Below are 18815 nucleotides of genomic sequence, written 5' to 3'. Positions count from 1 at the left end.
ACATTTTGCACTTAATTAGCTGAAATGCGTACTTTTGATCCATTTGCTTGTGAATATTCACAAATTTATCATAATTATCAACCACTCCACTACTTAATTATCCATTGTTACGTTGAATTTGTACTAGTAGTCAAGTCTTTTACACTACGTATCACTAGAGTATTGTTAAAATAACATCCTCATTAAATTCTTGGTAGGAAGCGCTTTCTCCCAAATGGGACCCTACCCGGCGCGAATCGGGATATAGTCTGACTCCGATGGGGCACCGAATACTTGTGAGAAATCAAAAAAATAACATCCTTAGTTCAAATATCACGAATTGTATCTATAAAATCCAAATAACTTTAACTCGCCAATCTTCGAGCCTCATAGAAAGCAATGATTCAATTCTCAGGCGCTGTTGTCATACCATTCCACTTTAGGTTCGGCTCCCCTAATAAGTCAACTCTTATTGTTTTAGCGTAGTAGTTAAGTGTAGCAAGACACAAAGCTGACCAGTAAAATGAGTTCCAAAAATAATCCGTATATAATATATAAAATATTTAAATTTTAACTCATTGAAGATTAAATTTTATTCATCAAATATCACGAAGATCAAAATTAAAATTGTACAATAACCTTAGAACCAAAGTGCTATTATCCCTTTACTAAAAGTATGGGCAAAGTTTGTATTTAACCAAAAAAAAAAAAAAAAAAAAAAAAAAAAAGAATCCTAATATATACGTGGGACCCATTTTCTACCTCCCCAGGGAGTGGACCCCATGTTCTGAAGAAGGACCACATAATGTTAGGAAAAAATAAACACAGAAAGAAGGAAAAAGTTTCAGTGTATTGAAAATGAAATTAGAAAAATAAAATAAAATAAAGAATAATGTGTCCCTTTCTTTCTTTCTTTCTTCTTTCTTCTTCACATCTTTGTCCACCGAAATAGCATAACATACAATACCCTTTCTTCTTTCTCTTTTCACTCTTTGAGAATCTAAAACCATTTTGTTTTGTAATTTATTAAAGTTTTGAGCTTTAGATCTTTCATTGTATCATACTATCAGTTGCTTTGTGCAGGTAATGTCTTATTTACATTTCACATGTTCTTGATTTGCTAGTTTTGTTGAGCTTTTAAGTTTTTGTTAGTAGTTTTGGACACCCTTTTGCTTAATGTTAGTTGGTCTTTTGTGTAATGATTTTTTTTGCATTGATTTCTAAATTACATATTTTCTTGATTTGCTAGTTTTTTTGAGCTATGAGCTTTTTGTTTGTAGTTTTGGACCCCCTTTTGCTTAATGTTAGTGGGTATTTTGTGTTATAATTTTTTTTTTGCATTGATTTGTAAGCTACATATTTTCTTGATTTGCTTGTTTTGTTGAGGTTTCAACTTTTTGTTAGTAGTTTTGGACACCCTTTTGCTAGTATTGTTGAGCTTTGAACTTTTTGTTAGTAGTTTTGGACACCCTTTTGCTTAATCTTTATGGGTCTTTTGAGTTATCCTTCTAATTTGCATTGTTAATAAGCTAAATATTTCTTAATTTGCTAGTTTTGTAAAGCTTTGAACTTTTTGGATACCCTTTTGCTTAATCTTAGTAGGTCTTTTGAGCTAACCTTCTAATTTGCATTGATTTCTAAGCTACATATTTCCTTGATTTGCTAGTTTTGTAAAGCTTTTAAGTTTTTGTTAGTAGTTTTGGACACCCTTTTGCTTAATGTTAGTGGGTCTACCCGCAAGGGTGGATCAGTTGGTTGAGCATGGGGCTTTCATAATGGAGGTCTCAGGTTCGAAACCCCCCTGCCTAAAACAACAGGGGATTTGCCTTCTGGGTCGAGCTCATCGCACGGGGCTTGCCTAGTGCGGGTTATCTCTCCTGTGTGGTTTGCGAGCTATTGCACAGGAGCTGGGTTTACCCTGTGCGCACCCGAAGGGTAGCGGCTGTGGGTTCCCACGTCATCAGAAAAATGTTAGTGGGTCTTTTGTGTAATGATTTTTTTTTGCATTGATTTCTAAATTACATATTTTCTTGATTTGCTAGTTTTGTTGAGCTATGAACTTTTTGTTAGTAGTTTTGGACACCCTTTTGCTTAATCTTAGTGGGTCTTTTGAGTTTAACCTTCTTTGCATTGATTTCTAAACTCCAGATTTTCTTGATTTGCTAGTTTTGTTGAGCTTTGAACTTGTTGTTAGTAGTTTTGGACACCCTTTTCCTTAATCTTAGTGGGTCTTTTGAGGTAGCCTTGTAATTTGCATTGATTTCTAAGCTACATGTTTTCTTGATTTGCTAGTTTTGTTGAGCTTTGAACTTTTTGTTAGTAGTTTTGGATACCCTTTTGCTTAATCTTAGTGGGTCTTTTGAGCTAACCTTCTAATTTGCATTGATTTCTAAGCTACATGTTTTCTTGATTTGCTAGTTTTGTTGAGCTTTGAACTTTTTGTTCATAGTTTTGGATACCCTGTTGCTTAATCGTAGTGGGTCTTTTGAGTTGAACCTCTTTGCATTGATTTCTAGGCTACTACCTTTATTTTCTTGCGTTATTTTGTTATTGTGCGACTTTATGTGCTTTTGGATTTGTACTGAAGCGTGCAAGTTTTTCCCTTTTTTCCCTCCTTATGGGCAGTAATCCGTCCTTCCCAAAGTTTTTGCATTTAGTTCTTTTGGACTTTCATTGGCTTTCTTGTTGTTATTCTTCATTTTTCTAGCATTTTCCTTCTTTTTTTTTTTTTTTTTTTTTCTCAAGGATTTGGGGGGGGGGGGGGGGGTTAGCTAAAGTGGGTGGTTTGGATTTGTAGGTTTGAAAGTTGTTTTTGTTTCAATTTTCTCTTGCAGAAATGGTGGAAGTTGAATAGTAAATCCCATGTTGAACCTATTTTTTCTTGAAAAGTTGAAATCTTTATCTTATTCTGAACTTTTTTGGTGTACTTCAATTGAAATGGATCTATGCTATTGAGCATTGATGTATTTTCATAGCTTTGTTAGGCTTCTAAGGACACTTTGGATCTTGATCAAAAGTAGGTTATTCAGACCGCCTAAGAGTTCTTTGAGAAATCTAAATCACTTGAAGTTTACTATGATTCTATGTGGAATCTTGGCGTCAAATTTAGGCCAATGGTTATTGAGATCTTAGCTATTGGGGTTCTTTACAGTTATTCCCTAGAAGTTATATCCAAGCTCTTCAACAACCGTCTTTTCTGTTAAATGAAATGCTTGATAGTCATCCATCTTCTTATCATCATGTTTTATACTACCTCTTTTGTGCATTTATTCTAAGCATTTTATATGGCGATGATTCTGATTTTTAAGGAATATACTAGCTGGTACTTAACTTGTTTCATAATAGAATTCAATTATCATAACAGGTTGAATGGTAGATAGCAGCATGATTGAGTTGAGCACATGGAGGGATTGAAATTAGAAATTTGGATTACATGTGACATAATAGAAATTTGGTTGCTTTTGTTTGGACTTCCAAAATTAATCCTTTTACCTTCTGGTTGCTGAGTGCTTGGTGATTTGTGTGACCAGTTCTAAGTGATGGGTTCATATTCGGGTAGCTGTGAAATTATAGAGGCGAAAGATGAGCTGGATTTGTTTCAACGTTCTGAAAGGTCTCGTCAAGTACGAGAACCGGGCAGAAAACAGAAGCCTCCTTTGGTTAGAAAAGGACCTAATAAGTTTTTAGAGGATGATATCAATCATCTTTTTGAATCCATCAATCTAAGATCATCAAAGAGTCTTGATTTGTCGGATCACGTGAGAAGAGATGCCTCGAAAAGGCCGATGAGGGGCAGTGGATCTCATTCTCCAGGAATCGGGTTTTCCGAGCCAGTTTCTCTAAAGCAGGCCTTACGGGGTTTATGCATTTCGCAGGCGGCAGAAATGGCTACAATGAAGCGGTTATCCAAGCCACCGGGTTCTCCTAGCGTTTTAGACCCTGGAAGGATTACAAGCTCTTACCGGTTTGCAGATACAAGTGAAAGACTAGTACAAGATGTAAGCACTTCAGGAATATTCAACAAAGTGCCGCATTACCGCCAAGAACTGTATGTTAAATCAGCAAACCATAGTCCCCATTCTTCTCCACGACTTGTTGTTAAGCCATCCATCTCAATGCGCCAAAATAACAGAATAGTGCCAGCAGAAAGCTCGTCTAACTCTCTTCAGTCACCAGGTCAAAGTACCCTTTGTTCTCCTAAATATGTTAATAAACAGACTATTAAGAGTACAGAGTCCATTGCCAAGCAAAACGAGAGAATTTTTCCCGAAGAAAATGTCCCAAACTCCGGTAAAAAAGTTTCTCAACAGCTTACACAAGCCAAGGTGAGGTTACCAAACCAAAACACTTTATCTTCACCTAGACTTGTCGATAAACTAGTTATTATGTCTGCTGAGTCAACTGTGCGGCGAAAAGAGAGGATGGTGCCAGCAGAAAGCACGTCAAGCACTTCGCAGAAGATGACTCGATTACCAGACCAATGTGTACTGTCTTCTCCTAGACTGGTTGAAGCACCAATTATTTTGAGTTCTAACTCCCCTCGCCAGAAAAAGGAGAATTCGTCTTTGTCGAAGCATCACGAGATTAAATCACCAGGAACTGTGTCAAATAAGGAAGAAGTCCCAACTTCAGCTGCATCCTCATCTTCATTTACCTCTGGTAATGATAAGCATAATCCCGATAGAAGTGTGGTTACATCATTTAGAACAGCGAACAAAAAAGCTCCTAAGCTGAGAAGAAAAGCCGTGTTGCAAAATGTCTCTTCATCCAGTGCCACGAGAAACAACAAGGAGAGCAAATCAAAGCCAGCAGTCAAGAACAAGACCCTTGTCAAGAAGAAAGCAAAACCGGAAGCAACGGTAACATCCGGCACTTTCAATCTCACCTATGAAGCAAATGGTCCAATGGAATCACCTAACCAACTTGTCTGTCAAAAATGTCAATGTGCTCTCAAGAATGTGGGAAATGAGTCTGGTAAGGAACCTGCAATTCAAGGTTCTGGATGTACAGCCACTGGAGCAAGTGAAACTAGCAATAAATATCATGCTACTAAACCAGGCTTCGGCAATAATGGCCCAGTCTTGAAAGTCAACAAGGCATCAAAATCTAGAGAGCAAGGGGACTTTTCTCAGAGCTCAAAGAGTAGTATTGGTGATTACAGTTGTAGCACAACTATCAGTGACGAGAGCAATTTAAGTGGGTCCAGTACCGGCAATAGGCCCCACATGTCCAAAGATGGAAGGTGGGAGGCTATCAATCAGGTGAGGAAACGTCACGGATTCTTAGGGTTAAGTCATTTCAATTTATTGAAGAAGCTCGGTTGTGGAGACATTGGCACAGTGTATCTCGCTGAGCTGCTGGAAACTAACTGCTTATTTGCAATAAAAGTTATGGATAACGAATTTTTGGCGAGAAGGAAGAAGCTTCCGAGGGCACAAACGGAAAGGGAGATTTTGAGAATGCTAGATCACCCTTTTCTACCGACCCTCTATGCGCAGTTTACATCAGATAATTTATCATGCTTAGTTATGGAGTTTTGTCCAGGTGGTGATTTGCATGTCCTCAGGCAGAAGCAACCAGGCAGAAATTTTCCTGAAGCAGCAGCACGGTATGATATGCTCCAATTTAAAAGTTAAAACTACTACAATGAAGCTTTGGTAGGAAAAAGGTTTACTTCACCATAAACATAACATGTGTCTTTGCTCTCTTTTGATTTGTAACTCGGGGTTGTAATATGTATACTCTTCTTCGTCCCAATTTATATGAAGGTGTTTGACTAGGCACGAAGTCTTAAGAATGAAAGGAAAACTATGTGGTCTATTTTAAACAGTATGATATTAGTTATGCTAGTTTTAATACATGATAATTCACTTCCTAACCAGCATCCAAACGACCCCTTAGTGATCAGTAGTGAGTACCTTCTAACTCATGGTAATTGCAGGTTTTATGTTGCTGAAGTCCTCCTTGCTCTGGAGTATCTACATATGCTTGGAGTCGTATACCGGGATTTGAAACCAGAAAACCTACTAGTCCGGGAAGATGGTCACATCATGCTTACTGATTTTGACCTTTCACTCAGATGTTCAGTTAACGCCAGTCTTCTAAAATCATCTTCACTGGGAGTAGAAGCCCCACGGATCTCTGGTCCATGCGCAGGATCCAACTGCATTGATCCTTTTTGTGCGGGACCCTCATGTCAAGTTTCTTGCTTTAGCCCTCGAATTTTACCTGCCAATGCACGAGCAAGAAGGGTAAAAGCGGAAGCTGCATCTTTTAAAAGATCATTGCCTCAGCTTGTTGTAGAGCCAACAGAAGCGCGGTCCAATTCGTTTGTCGGTACACATGAATATTTGGCTCCTGAGATTATTAAAGGCGAGGGCCACGGGAGTGCTGTTGATTGGTGGACCTTAGGTGTTTTTCTTTACGAGCTTTTATATGGGAAGACACCGTTTAAAGGTGCCGGAAATGAAGAAACTTTAGCTAATGTGGTCATGCAGAACCTTAGATTTCCCGATAGCCCGCTTGTTAGTTTTCAGGCGAGGGATCTAATAAGAGGGCTTCTCGTGAAGGAGCCTGAGAGTCGATTGGGAACGGAAACCGGAGCTGCTGAGATTAAACGACATCCCTTCTTCGACGGCCTGAACTGGGCGTTGATACGTTGTGCCATTCCACCAGAAGTACCTGAACTTTGTGACATTGGATTTCCAGAAGTAGCTTATCAGGAGAAGAACAAAATGTTTTTAGAGTATAGTTCCAAAGGGCATTTAGAGTTTGAGCTGTTCTAGACTTCTAGTAAAGCTCTCTGTACCACTTATATGGTTAGGATGTATCCTCTGCATCCACCCCTTGTAATTATATGTCATATAAAATGCTGAGAATATGGGAATTTTCTTCTACATCACAAGAATGAAAGTTACATAGCATGCCAACTACTGCAGTTACTACTTGATTTTCCCATGACACTTTGATTTATTTAGCTGATACATTTTGGAGGACATATTGTTTATCTGTGAGGTTTTAAGTTCAAATTTAAGTGGAGGCAAAAATATTAGGCGACTTTTTCCCATATGTCCTAGCTTGGTAAACAGATTTACTAAGTATCTGGACTGGTGGGAGGCAGTAGATACTCGTGGAATTAGGCAAGGTGTGCACAAACTGGTCCAAACATCATAATTATGAAAAAAATTATTGTTACGAGGATTGAGAAGATCTATGCTTCTAACTTTATTTTTTCCTCTTTTTTACTGCTTTTGCTTATTATTTTATTGCAACTTAATTTTATGCTTTGTTAATTTTGTCAAATTGAATAACGATTGCGACCAAGACAAGTATGCCAGAATGACGTTTTGCAACTTGAAGCAAATGTTTTATTATGATGTAGGTGATGATTTTATTAACGGAAAAGGGCCAAATTGCCCTTGAACTATTGAAAATAGAACAACTCTGCCTTATGTTTGCTTTTTGACACATAAATGCGCTTACGTTTAGTCAAGTGGAGCAAATATGTTCCTAAACTATTAGAAATAGAACAATACTGTGTTTGTTCATTCTACATATATTATTAAAATGTTTACGATTTCGCAAGATTGACATGATTTGTGCTATAATCTAGCCGGATTGGCACAGAGTTTGTGCTATATTCATTCTGCCTATTTTGTTAAGCTTTTCACAAATCTCACCCGATTGTCAATAACTTTGTGCTTCTGCACGAAATCCTGCTAGATTCACATAATTTTGTGCTATAAGCATTCTACCTATCTAGTTAAATTGTTCACAAATCCCATCAAAATTACATGATTTTTCTATGTTGCTAGAAAAGGTGTTCTTTGAATCTGCAATATAATTCAAATCACCCCAAATTTGCTCCCAATGAACGATCCTCAATCACCAATTTAGTCGAATAACAGCGTTTAGCTAGTCTTATGTATAAATTCGCATAAATAATGCTGTGTTTGCTGCAGTTTTATGTTTATACTTGCATGGATTGCCAATATGCGGATAAAACTATTTAAAGATATTACTTTCAAAAGTAGGTATCCCACATAGCATTCAATGTATTATTAGATGGCAGTGCATTTCTCTAGCCTAAACTATTCGAGAAGAGTAGTAACTGGTATAAAATAATACAGTTGTAAGGGACAGCAAAATAACAAACAATCCACTTGAAATGAAATTCACTTACAACTGCTGAGAAATAAGTCAACAAGAAGGGAATTGCTACAATAATTTCCCTTACTGAGCATTTCAGTTCTGACTTGATACATAGACTACGTATATCTAAGGAAATATTCGGATTAATGGAGGCATACAATTACTAAGAAATGGAGATGGTGAAGCTTAGTCGCATGGGGTTTTCTTCGGCTTATGAGATTTCAGGCCACTACCTACTTATAGTATAAGTATAGGTTTAAAAGGGAAGAGAAAAGCTGTACATGTTTCCGGGGTACTATCTGCTCCTAAAACTTCTAGCACACCTACTGATAGGCTGACACATAGATATATATCATATATACATGCATTTCTACACTTTGACAATGATGACTAGTCCTGATTATTGCCGCTTGTACCTTGCGAGGATTCTGCTATTTTAGCCATGGAAAATGATAGCTTTCTTGAAATGATATTAGTTGGTGATAACATCCTTCATTTTTGCTACCATCATTGTGTATTCCTTCACTGCTCACTGGTTCCAAAAGTCGAAGCAGGTATCTGTTGAGGAGACCAGGTGTAAATTCCTTCACCGCTAGCCGCATCAGCAAAAGGAGAATATGGTCTAATCGCTTTTGTTTTAACCAATGCCTGAACATCAGGAGAAACGAGTTACACAGACATATATACATAAATAGACAAATAATAGCAGCAATAATCACATTGTTGTGCATCTTCCAAAGTACTACAGTAGCTTATTTGCAGCTGTGCCTTTAGTCCTTGATCACAATGTGCACTTACTTTCTTACACAAATCATAAAGCATATACCTTTGACTGACTTGGTCCATAAACACTCCTTGCTTGCTCGATAGAAGAATAAACTTCAAATGCTTGATTAGATTCACGATGACACTTTACGACACGAACTTGGTCCTTTGCCTCCAGAGATCGACTTTGCATATACATTATAAGCCGTGAAGGGAGACCATTTGGAAGATCTTTCTTTCCATGAGTCAATTCCATTGTCGCCAGGTCATCCAAGGGGACATCCCATAAAACTGAACATGGATCTCTAGCCGGATTGAACTTCTTCTGTGCAATAAGATTGGAAGGTTGCTGGCAACAAAAAGGTAGAAACTATTTTCAGTTTATGAGGACAAGTACACAAAATTGTGCAGAACTAGGGTTTATATATAAAGGTTCAGATGCTGGGATGGCAAAAGAGTTTTTATCCCCTTTCTATTATTCAAGTGAATTGACTTATTCACTTACTTGCAACAGAATAACCCTCCGGTGAGTAACAAGAATAATTCTTCCTTTGGGCAGCATGAAATGGTCTTCATAGGCATCCGTCAAGGCAAACTTTGCACGTACTCTGAAAAGGTCAACCTGACCAAAAAATGATCCAGATTCTGCAAGTTGCAAGATTGCCTTCACCGAAGCAAAAGAATAACTATTAGTTTATACTTGACTGTAAATCTTAACCCACAAATAAGGCCATAAAAAGTAACAAGCAGACACGAGGAACAAGGAAACATCGACAAGAAGCGCTAGAAAGACTTCATTCTTGTAGTCCATATAGACGAAAGTTCAGATCTGGTAGCAACCAACAGTTCTATCTGCATTTTTACATATAGAGCTGTCTGACCTATACTGTAAGTTAACACTTTGTCAGAGTAACTGAAGAACTACCAGAAACTAATAGCTCAGACAATTAATCAGCCGATCAGATGCATCTCCAATTGAAAATATTTGCACTTGCACCCAGCTATTAACACAATTATGCATTTCTGGTTTGCACTAGAAATAAGGCTTAAAGAAAGAGAAATAAAATGTGTCCATAATATATTAGCTTCGAAAATACTTAGATAACTATACTGCTATTAGTGATGCATTTCTTGTTTGCACTAGAAATAGGGGTTAAAGAGATGAAATAAAATGTGTATATCACTGGGAAAACATTTTGATAAATTTACGGCTACTAGCATGGTTCCTATCGAACATCTAGAGATTCTTCTATTACTTGTTCTCTGTTGAGAAATGATGTTGACTTCTGTTATTTGAATCTTCTACTGTGGCTATGAAGAAATCTCAGCAACATGTATTAGATTATTGTTATTTTTTTCTGTGGCAAAATTGATACAACACGAAGCTTCAGATTGTTCTACATTCAACTAGTTAAGAGCAATCTTGACTAACAAGAAGATTCATGCTCAATTCTCTCATTTATCTTACTGTGCACATCTAACATGCCATACTTTCTCTGCTCGACAATGTTTTGACCATGGGAAGGACCTATCATCTACCATTATTTCCAAGTGCAGGGAGCTTATAATTCCCACTAACTCAGTTAAGACTTACACCACTGGTACTATTCCTCTTTCTGTGCCTTGAATATTTGGTACTTTTCCCTATTCGATCTTATGATCAAGTATATTGGTATGTCAAATAGTAGGAAAGAAAGGAAGCAAGGGTCCATAGTAGGTTGTCCTAATTAATGTGTAGTATTTTGCTGTTTTTCCTTATTAAATCTCATGTTCAAGCATATTGGAATTCCACAAAGTAGGAAAGAAGAGGAAAGCAAGAGACACTCCAGCAAAGTGACAGCCAAGTTCTCTACCTGTCCTTGTGATTTAAACTCATCATAGGGTCGAACAAGATTATCACCACTTATCACTCGAGGCAGCCTCCTTCGAAGGAGTTGATCTTCAGAAGCAATAGCAGATGCTATTTTCATTCTCATAGCATTGGCACCTTCAGTTGTTTTTGACAAAAGATCCAAAACACCACTAACAGGCTGAGCAGCAGCACCAATTAACCCTTTTCCCACACCCTGTACGAAACCTTCAACTCCTGAAGCTTTGGCACCTTCCAAAGGTTTCGTTAAAATTCCAGTGACACCTCGGAAGAGACCCTTTGCAAATGCTCCTCCACCTTCTCTAATAACATCACCAAAGTCCTCCACACCTTTGCTTTCCTGAAACAAAAGAATGACCAGATAGAATGAGAACCAAACAGAATTTAAATTTCCGCAACATAAATGGAAGTATAATGTAGTAACATAACACTCAGGAGGAAATTGACATTTCCTGGTAGTGTTACAATGTCAATAGAGAGGAAAACGTGCACACTACTGAAAAGGTAAAATCGAAGACTTAGATTTTATAAATTTCTGCAATTTCACATGACTTGTAAATCAATGATCGAATCACATTAGTTGCTCTTCAGTAACTGGAGTGAAAAGATTAAGGAAGTTTGACATAGGAAAACCATATAGAAAGAGCCCTGCTAAATAACATGTTAAGTTGTGGTGCACCATTGATTAAATTCAATTGCAGCTTTTTCTTGTTCCTACACATTCCTGCTTACCGACGGTTCAGCATGCACATTAAAGATATGGTAAAAACGAACTTTTATGTTTTCTAAATATTAGCAGATTTATATGACCTGTAAATCCATGATCAAATAATAATTGTTATTCAGTAACTGGACAGCAAAAAGATTAATTTTTGTAAAGAAAGTCATATAAAAGAGCCCTGCTAAATGCCATGTTAAGTTGTCATGCATCACCTCATTGATCAGAGTTCAATTGCAGCATTTTCTTATTCCTACACATTCCTTTTTTTAAACAAATTTTCCAAAAGCTAGAATGTCTTTGGTACTATATTGCCGTTTGAGAGATAATGTTCCATGCATTTTTTTGCAAAACCCACAAAGAAAATAGCAGAGAGTTCAGAGAAAAGTTACGCATTGATGAACCTGTTTCTGTCGACTTTGAATAAATTTCTTATCCATTGACAATGCAGCAACACCTTTACTCATGTGTCCAAGTGCGCTACTGGCATTGCCTAATATATCAAGGCCAGACAGTAGTTGGAGAGGCTGGCTAAGAAGATCCTTCTTGATGTTCGCAATAGCACTACCAATCATAACACTATGCCTCATGCATATATTTTCCAGAAATCTTTGGTTTATCCGCACCTGATATAATATAGAAAAATCACACCAAAAAATCCAACTTAAACAGTTATGATTACAAAACAGTCGCCACGAAACGATATGACCTCTATGTTAAGAAAACAATCATACATAATGGTCCTACTATTGAGGAACAAAATGATTACCAAGCTAGCTGAATGTTGAAATGGTTGGTGACCAAGAATAAATTGTTATCAAGTGATTCATTTGAGCAAAGTAAATACATGAGCACAAATTTTTTCTTAATGACAGAATACACATATGAAAAGGGTGCAGGTTTTTCTAATAAAAGATTCAAAGGTCCTAGGACTTAGAGATGTCTATAGCTTTCAGTATTTTTTTTTTTTTGATAAGTTATATAGGTCTATCTTTACAAGTAGTTTTTTAGCTAGCTCAATAAGAACATTAAGATTCCTGATTGTATATCTAGGACTCCTAACTGAACCCCAGAATTATAACCCCTAAAACACAGCAACCAAAAAATTCAAATCTTTTGAGTTGAAGCACCAGAAAATGCTTACAGTCATATTTTCAGTGTTTCCAAGTGCAGTCATCAGACTAGCCCAAAACCCAAGAACGCCCACTGGCCGTTGTGTTGGGGACATGATCATAGAAACCTTCAGGCGAACTTCGGATATGTTGAGAACACTGTCAATAAGAAAAGGCCTTCTATAATAAAAGCTTAGGACACCTCACAAACTAAATAGCAGCATAATGAACTGAAGTTTTACCCAATCTGTATTATGGGATCGACAGACACTGAAGTAGTTTCTGTATTGTACAATCGACTAAGATTGGTTTGCTGAATCATCCCATGAAGTCGCCAAATTATTGGTTCATGAATCTTAATTAAAAAGGCAGAATTTTCAGGTCCCTGAAAGAAATTTGCCCCATGATATTAGCAACACTATGTAAAGCAAAAATGAATATAAGGGAGAAGTCTTTTCTTTAAAGAGGAACGGGTTCATCTACTAACTTGGAAACCTATGTATGGATATGCACATAGATCTAATGATCCATTAGATTGCTGCGTCAGTGAAAATTTCAAGACATAATCGTTCTCTTGTCCAACTCTCTGTGGTCGGAAGAGAACTGGGGTTGGAGTTAAAGGCAATTGATTGTCCACTTGAATACCCCTCATTCTTACTTTTAACCTGAATCATAAAATGTATGATCTGCTAAATCAGTAACTTCATAGATAATTATTGTAAGTTTGAAAAGAAGTAAAACAGTATACAATCCATCGCTTAAATAGAAGGCACAAATATATCATTACCGGCTGACTCCAAACCCCAATCCTGTTGAATATGAGAGCACAAGACTCTGCACTGACATATATAATATCTCTTCTGGTGTATGATCAATAACTGATAATCCAAGCTCCGCGACCTCAACAATGACATGGAATTCACTCTCTGAGTTAGAAAGTGTTTGCTGTGACACAGAACTAGTTCCAGAAGAGGGCAGTAAAGGACTTCTATTCAAAACAGTGTAGGTTGCATTTTCAGGCATCCAATCACTGATTTTGACTACATTAACTTTCTCTTCTTTTTGGATAATGACACGTAAAGCTTTCTTAGGTCCTCCAGAGACATGGATGGGCTGATGATCAAATGTCTCATCAATATTATAAGTCAGTGATGCTGCAGGATCAGATCCATCAATCATGACTTCCAACAATCGTCGTCGACCAAGATCTTCCCAGGAAAAGGACGCTGAAGCATTGGGAGGAAGAAATTTCCATGACTCATTAGCACCATCAACTTGCCGGAAACGTATAGGAAAAAACAATGAGCGGTTTTCGACCCTGCAAACACATTTAGTTAGTAAATTGTCAGAGAAGGTCATGACAGAATATTCGAATCTGATAAATTTAATGATACTCAAAGTAAAGAAAGATAAAATGTTAGAAGAAGTCAATGGTCAACTCTAACTGTCCTATATCCTGCCATCCATTAAATAAATGCCAATGGAAACCATGTGATCTGAAACGAGGAGGAGAAATAGCAAGACCAAAAAGAATGACATGTCTCCTCGTCACAATGAATATTTAACTTTATGAAATTTTAGAGCATAATAAATAAAGCAGCACTTTCCAGTTCTAGAGTTGAAAACACTTTGTCCATATCTTTATTCTAGTCCAGATGGCTAATTCAACAAGTTTGTTTTTTTGTGTATGAACCAACAAACTTAATAAAAATGACGGTTTACAATCGGGAGAATTAACCGGACCCAAACAGAATACCAAAGTTATTGTTTGCTGCTAAAAAGAAAAAAGGAAAAGAAAAAAGAGAAAGGGAGAGAGAGGATAAGAACATCTATTGAGATGAATCTGAGATCATCCAACTATATTGAAATACAATTTATCCAAGTTCCCCAAGGATGGGAAGAAAAAGAGACTAGCTTTACAAGCCTTGGTATCTATCATTGGTGACATTCTATCTCAAGCTTAGAAACGTAAGGAATTTCTAACTCATCCAATATTATTGAAGACAACACCAAACATCGCGGTGCTATCACTAGAATGAAGTACAACACGACACCTCAAACAGAAGAAATTAATGACACAGCTCAAGGATTAAATGTCAAACTCCAACAGGAAGAAGGATCACAACTGAAGTATGTGACAACAGTCAAACCTGTAAGGACTGGTGAAGGAATTGGGTCGAAGTATAACTTCAAAGCGTGAACTTTTTGTTCCGCTTCTCACTTCAACCTTGAGATGCATTAGGTTACGAGTGGTCTGATTTGTCAAGCAAATACACATAACACCTTCAGTATCAACACTAAATGGTAGACTCCAATCATATCCATCAAGCCGCAACTGAGAAAGAAGAATAAAAATGGATCATAAGAATGAACAGACTTACTTTAACATTGAGGAAGACTATGAATAACGGCAAGGAGAATGTTGATTATTTACAGACCTTTAAGAGTTCCACTTTACTAGACTGCCATGAAAAATGTTTTGGAGGATCTGTAGGATGAATCCATTCTACTGACTGAGAATCACACTGACGCAGGCACACACTACATCCAACCCTATTGATGAATAAGCTATGTGGTTGAAAATGCACAACCTGCAAATGAATCCCATCACTCATTCAATATGAAATTGACATCTCAGTCATTCCTTTTCATTTGACCTCTTCAAGGATCAGCTATTTCAGAAAACATGGATATTACAAAGAATCAGACTATGAGCCTGTTTGGTTAGCTGATTGTAAAACACTAAGAAGCGTCGGGTGCTGAAAAACATTTTTAAGTGCTGAAACTGATTTTATAAATAAACAGGTACGTGTTCAGATAAAAGTGCTGAAACTGAAAATAAACAGAAAATGTGTTTGGTAAAAAAGTGTTGATAAGTTGTTCTTTTGTTAAAAACTTAAAATGACTAAAATACCCTTATTTTTATTTTTGCAAAAACATAAATTTAAAAGTATCCTTGTAAAGATAAACGAGGAACGATGGATATGGGGTGAAGAGGAAAATAAAAGGGTATTTTGAGAATTAAAAAAAATGTTGTTTGGTGAAAAATAAGTGACCAACTTATTGCTTTATTGATTATAGATTATAAGTTGTTCTTTTGTTAGAAAAACCATTAAAATGTCTAAAATGGTCCCTTAAAATCCTTTAACTATCTAAAAACTTATATTTTTATCTATTTTTTTATTTTTTCAAAACATGAGATTAATCGTTAAACCATTTAAAAGTATCTCTCTTGCGTTGTAAAGATAAAAAAAACCGACGGTCTCAGTTTTTTTTTTTTTGAAAAATTAAAGAATAAAATGGAATGGAATCGAAGAGGAAGTATGTTCCTTGGCATTAAAGGGTTTTTTTTGATATTTTTTGTTCATATACTTAATTGATTTAATTTATCTTGGCTCTAAAATCCGTGAGTCCGTCTTTTGGTTTTTTTATTAAAAAAAAAAAAAAACAAAACAAAAAAAAATGTTTATTTTAGAATAATTAAATTTTTGTGTAAAAAATAACCGACGCAGTCCGTCGGTTTTCTTAAAAAAAAAAAAGGATTTAAAAAAATTATTGAATGGTTACAGAAAATTTGTGCCTAAGTTTGTCTTTTCGAATTTTGAGGAGAGAGACACCATGCTCTTTTTTTTTTTTTTTTTTTTTTAATGGCGGGGAGAGAGAAATATAGGTCCGAGGAATGGTTTAACGATTAATCTCATAGATTATGTCTGCTTTGTTTGTATAAAAAACATGAGACCAAATTTGATAAGTTTTTGGATAGTTTTGGTGTATTTAAGGGACCAAACGTGTAGACTATGTATGGCCTTTTCTCATAAAAGTACTTATAGCCAGTTTGACTAGCTTATAAGCTTAGGAACACCCTCCATGACAGAATGATCATGAAGTATATGTTGCAACTTCCAAGACTTTAGCTTAGAACATTCACATCCAATAATTTTGCCTATGGTTTTATTGAATTAAAGTATTCCACAACAGGACAAAACCACATTGAAGCCCTTCTGTACAAGAAAAATTCATCAAGAAGTTTGAACTTCGCGTAAACTTTCTAGGCTGGTTTCCTTATATGATTGGGCTAGCCGAAATACATTTGCGACAAAGTTGGTCAAATGACATGCATTTTGAAAACAATTTGAAAGGACAGATAACATGCAGCCTATTCACCACTAAGCACCAGTCAACACGACAAGGAGTTACACAATTGAGGATACCTTTGTTCTGTCTGAAGTCATGCGCAGCACCGCCGAAAGCTTGTAATAAAATCCATCCACACCAAAGGCCTTGACGTCAACACGTTGCTGCAGGAAAGCCAAGTTTATTGAGAGCCGTAATTTTATCCATTGTGAACAACCCAAACTTTATCTAGGTTACCTTCTTTTCCAGCTCAAGAAGAGATATCCCAGAACTGAAGTTCTCAGAATTCTGAAGAGCGACAGCGATGCCCACCCGTGATGAAAGATAGGCATCATTACGCGATGAGAACAACATGGCACCACTGCGGCCAACATAGTGTTGTGGAGAAAGCATGCTGGGAGTTGGACTCAAATCTTCAATAACTTCAAGTACTTGAATGTTTTTCCTTGCACCAACCTGTCTACTCACTGAAGTAGGGGGATTTTTCAGTGCTAGTTTAGCTGATTTAACTGCCCTGGAGAGAGAAATTGAATCTACATCTGAGCTTTCCAATTGCTCAATTTCCACAACTTGATAAGCCAAAGACAAGAACGAGTCATTGCTAATCCAATATGGAACAAAGAACCGTATAGTTTTAGGAGCAGCAGTAGTTCCTCCCATGTCACGTTCAACACTGACGCGCAACCTCCTGTACAAGGCCCAGTCCATACAAAATTAGTATCACATAGTCTCCCGTCAAGAGATAATTTCTGAGGAAATCATGGGGGGTGTGTGTGTGTGTTCATACGCACAAAGAGACCTATTTCCCACTGGTCATATAAACATAGCTTTTTCCTTATAAATTAACTTATGTAAGAAATGCAGCTTCTACGCAATGGAAAGACTGAGGTCTAGCTTTGTCACTCCTGAAACTAGATTTAAAACCCACCTAATGAAACAGCTTCTGCAAATGGGTTCACTCATGTCACACTCACTGATTCACAGAGGAAGAGGAAAAGAAGGAAGCTGAACAGTTAGTTGATCCTTTAGGGTCTTTGTAAGTAATTTAGGCTGACCTTAACACTTTTTGGAGGTCTCCAGCATGTCCTTAATGCTGAGGAATACATCATTACCAGTTTCAAAAAAAAAAAAAAAAAAAAAAAAGAGGAAAAGAAAAAGAAAAGGAGAGGCACAAAGTTACCATATAGATGCTTTGATGGTGTATCAACTTCAACTGGATTTTTGAAGGCTAGATGTTTGGCTAGCCTCTTTAGTTGGGCTAACCTTTCCCCTGTAACTAATTCTGATGTTTTTTTTTTTTGGATTTTGTCAACTCATTAGTTTTGTAGTACTTCAACTATATACAAGCTGACAAACTTTTGTTTTGTAATCTTTTTGTATCTTCTTGATGCCTTTAACGATATCCTACTTACTTCATCAAAACGTGAGAAGCACATTAGCTCCTCTTCAGAATACTAAGATCATTTGCAAATTATTTTTCTTAAAGGTCAATAGGAACATAAAAGCTCACTGGCAACTACTAATTCAGATTATTCATATGATCGAGCAAGGAGTATCAAGCCACACTTTTCTACTACAAATAGCAACAACATACCCAGTATATTGTCTGGGGAGGGTGGGGTGTATGCAAACCTTACCCATATCTTTGTGGGGGTATAGAGGCTGTTTCCGGTAGACCCTCAGCTCAATAAAATCGTTTTTCAGAAAATGGTTTGAAAGAAATGCAAGAGTAAAAGCTATGATGAAAATATGGAATAAGGAAAAGTACTAACATTGCAAATATTAAAGATGGCCAAAGTAAAAAGAAACACTGTAGTAATAAAACATAAGCATAAGATAATGCTAGCATAATATTAACAATACTGGTAAGGGAACAAATAGATGCTCTAGTGTAGAACCCTGCTCTACCACTTTGAAGAGAGAAAACATTCTACTACCTACTAACCGTCTACCCTAATCCTCGACCTTCATGCTCTCCTATCTAAGGTCATGTCCTCGGAGAGCAAGAGATGTGCCATGTAATGTCTAATCACCTCTCCCCAATTCTTCCTCGATCTACCTTTACCTCTCCTCAAACCTATCACCG

The 18815-nt window shown here is 36.8% G+C and overlaps 2 protein-coding genes across 4 annotated transcripts in view; one reads left to right on the top strand and one right to left on the bottom strand.

The window, feature by feature from the left end:
• The first annotated feature begins 918 nt into the window (after window positions 1-918).
• On the top strand, window positions 919-6902 carry LOC132057443 (serine/threonine-protein kinase D6PKL2-like). Its single transcript, XM_059450046.1, has 3 exons — window positions 919-1062; window positions 3344-5587; window positions 5921-6902. The coding sequence occupies exons 2-3, from the start codon at window positions 3519-3521 to the stop codon at window positions 6762-6764; spliced, it is 2913 nt and encodes a 970-aa protein (XP_059306029.1). The 5' UTR covers window positions 919-1062; window positions 3344-3518; the 3' UTR covers window positions 6765-6902.
• Window positions 6903-8126: 1224 nt separating this feature from the next.
• The window catches only part of LOC132057441 (uncharacterized), a 74750-nt gene continuing 64061 nt past the window's right edge, over window positions 8127-18815 (bottom strand). For all 3 annotated transcript variants that reach the window (XM_059450043.1, XM_059450045.1, XM_059450044.1), the window contains exons 51-63: window positions 16967-17417; window positions 16807-16893; window positions 15034-15186; window positions 14746-14930; window positions 13383-13913; window positions 13083-13260; window positions 12838-12980; window positions 12628-12754; window positions 11888-12109; window positions 10749-11105; window positions 9401-9559; window positions 8957-9244; window positions 8127-8778 (exon numbers count right to left, since the gene is read on the bottom strand). In XM_059450043.1, coding sequence (XP_059306026.1) covers window positions 8653-8778; window positions 8957-9244; window positions 9401-9559; window positions 10749-11105; window positions 11888-12109; window positions 12628-12754; window positions 12838-12980; window positions 13083-13260; window positions 13383-13913; window positions 14746-14930; window positions 15034-15186; window positions 16807-16893; window positions 16967-17417 — 3007 coding nt within the window. In that variant the 3' untranslated portion in view covers window positions 8127-8652. The remainder of the gene's footprint in view (window positions 8779-8956; window positions 9245-9400; window positions 9560-10748; window positions 11106-11887; window positions 12110-12627; window positions 12755-12837; window positions 12981-13082; window positions 13261-13382; window positions 13914-14745; window positions 14931-15033; window positions 15187-16806; window positions 16894-16966; window positions 17418-18815) is intronic.

This window comes from Lycium ferocissimum, chromosome 5, assembly GCF_029784015.1.
Source record: "Lycium ferocissimum isolate CSIRO_LF1 chromosome 5, AGI_CSIRO_Lferr_CH_V1, whole genome shotgun sequence".
NCBI classification, from domain to species: domain Eukaryota; kingdom Viridiplantae; phylum Streptophyta; class Magnoliopsida; order Solanales; family Solanaceae; genus Lycium; species Lycium ferocissimum.
This window is presented reverse-complemented; position numbering and strand designations above follow the sequence as displayed.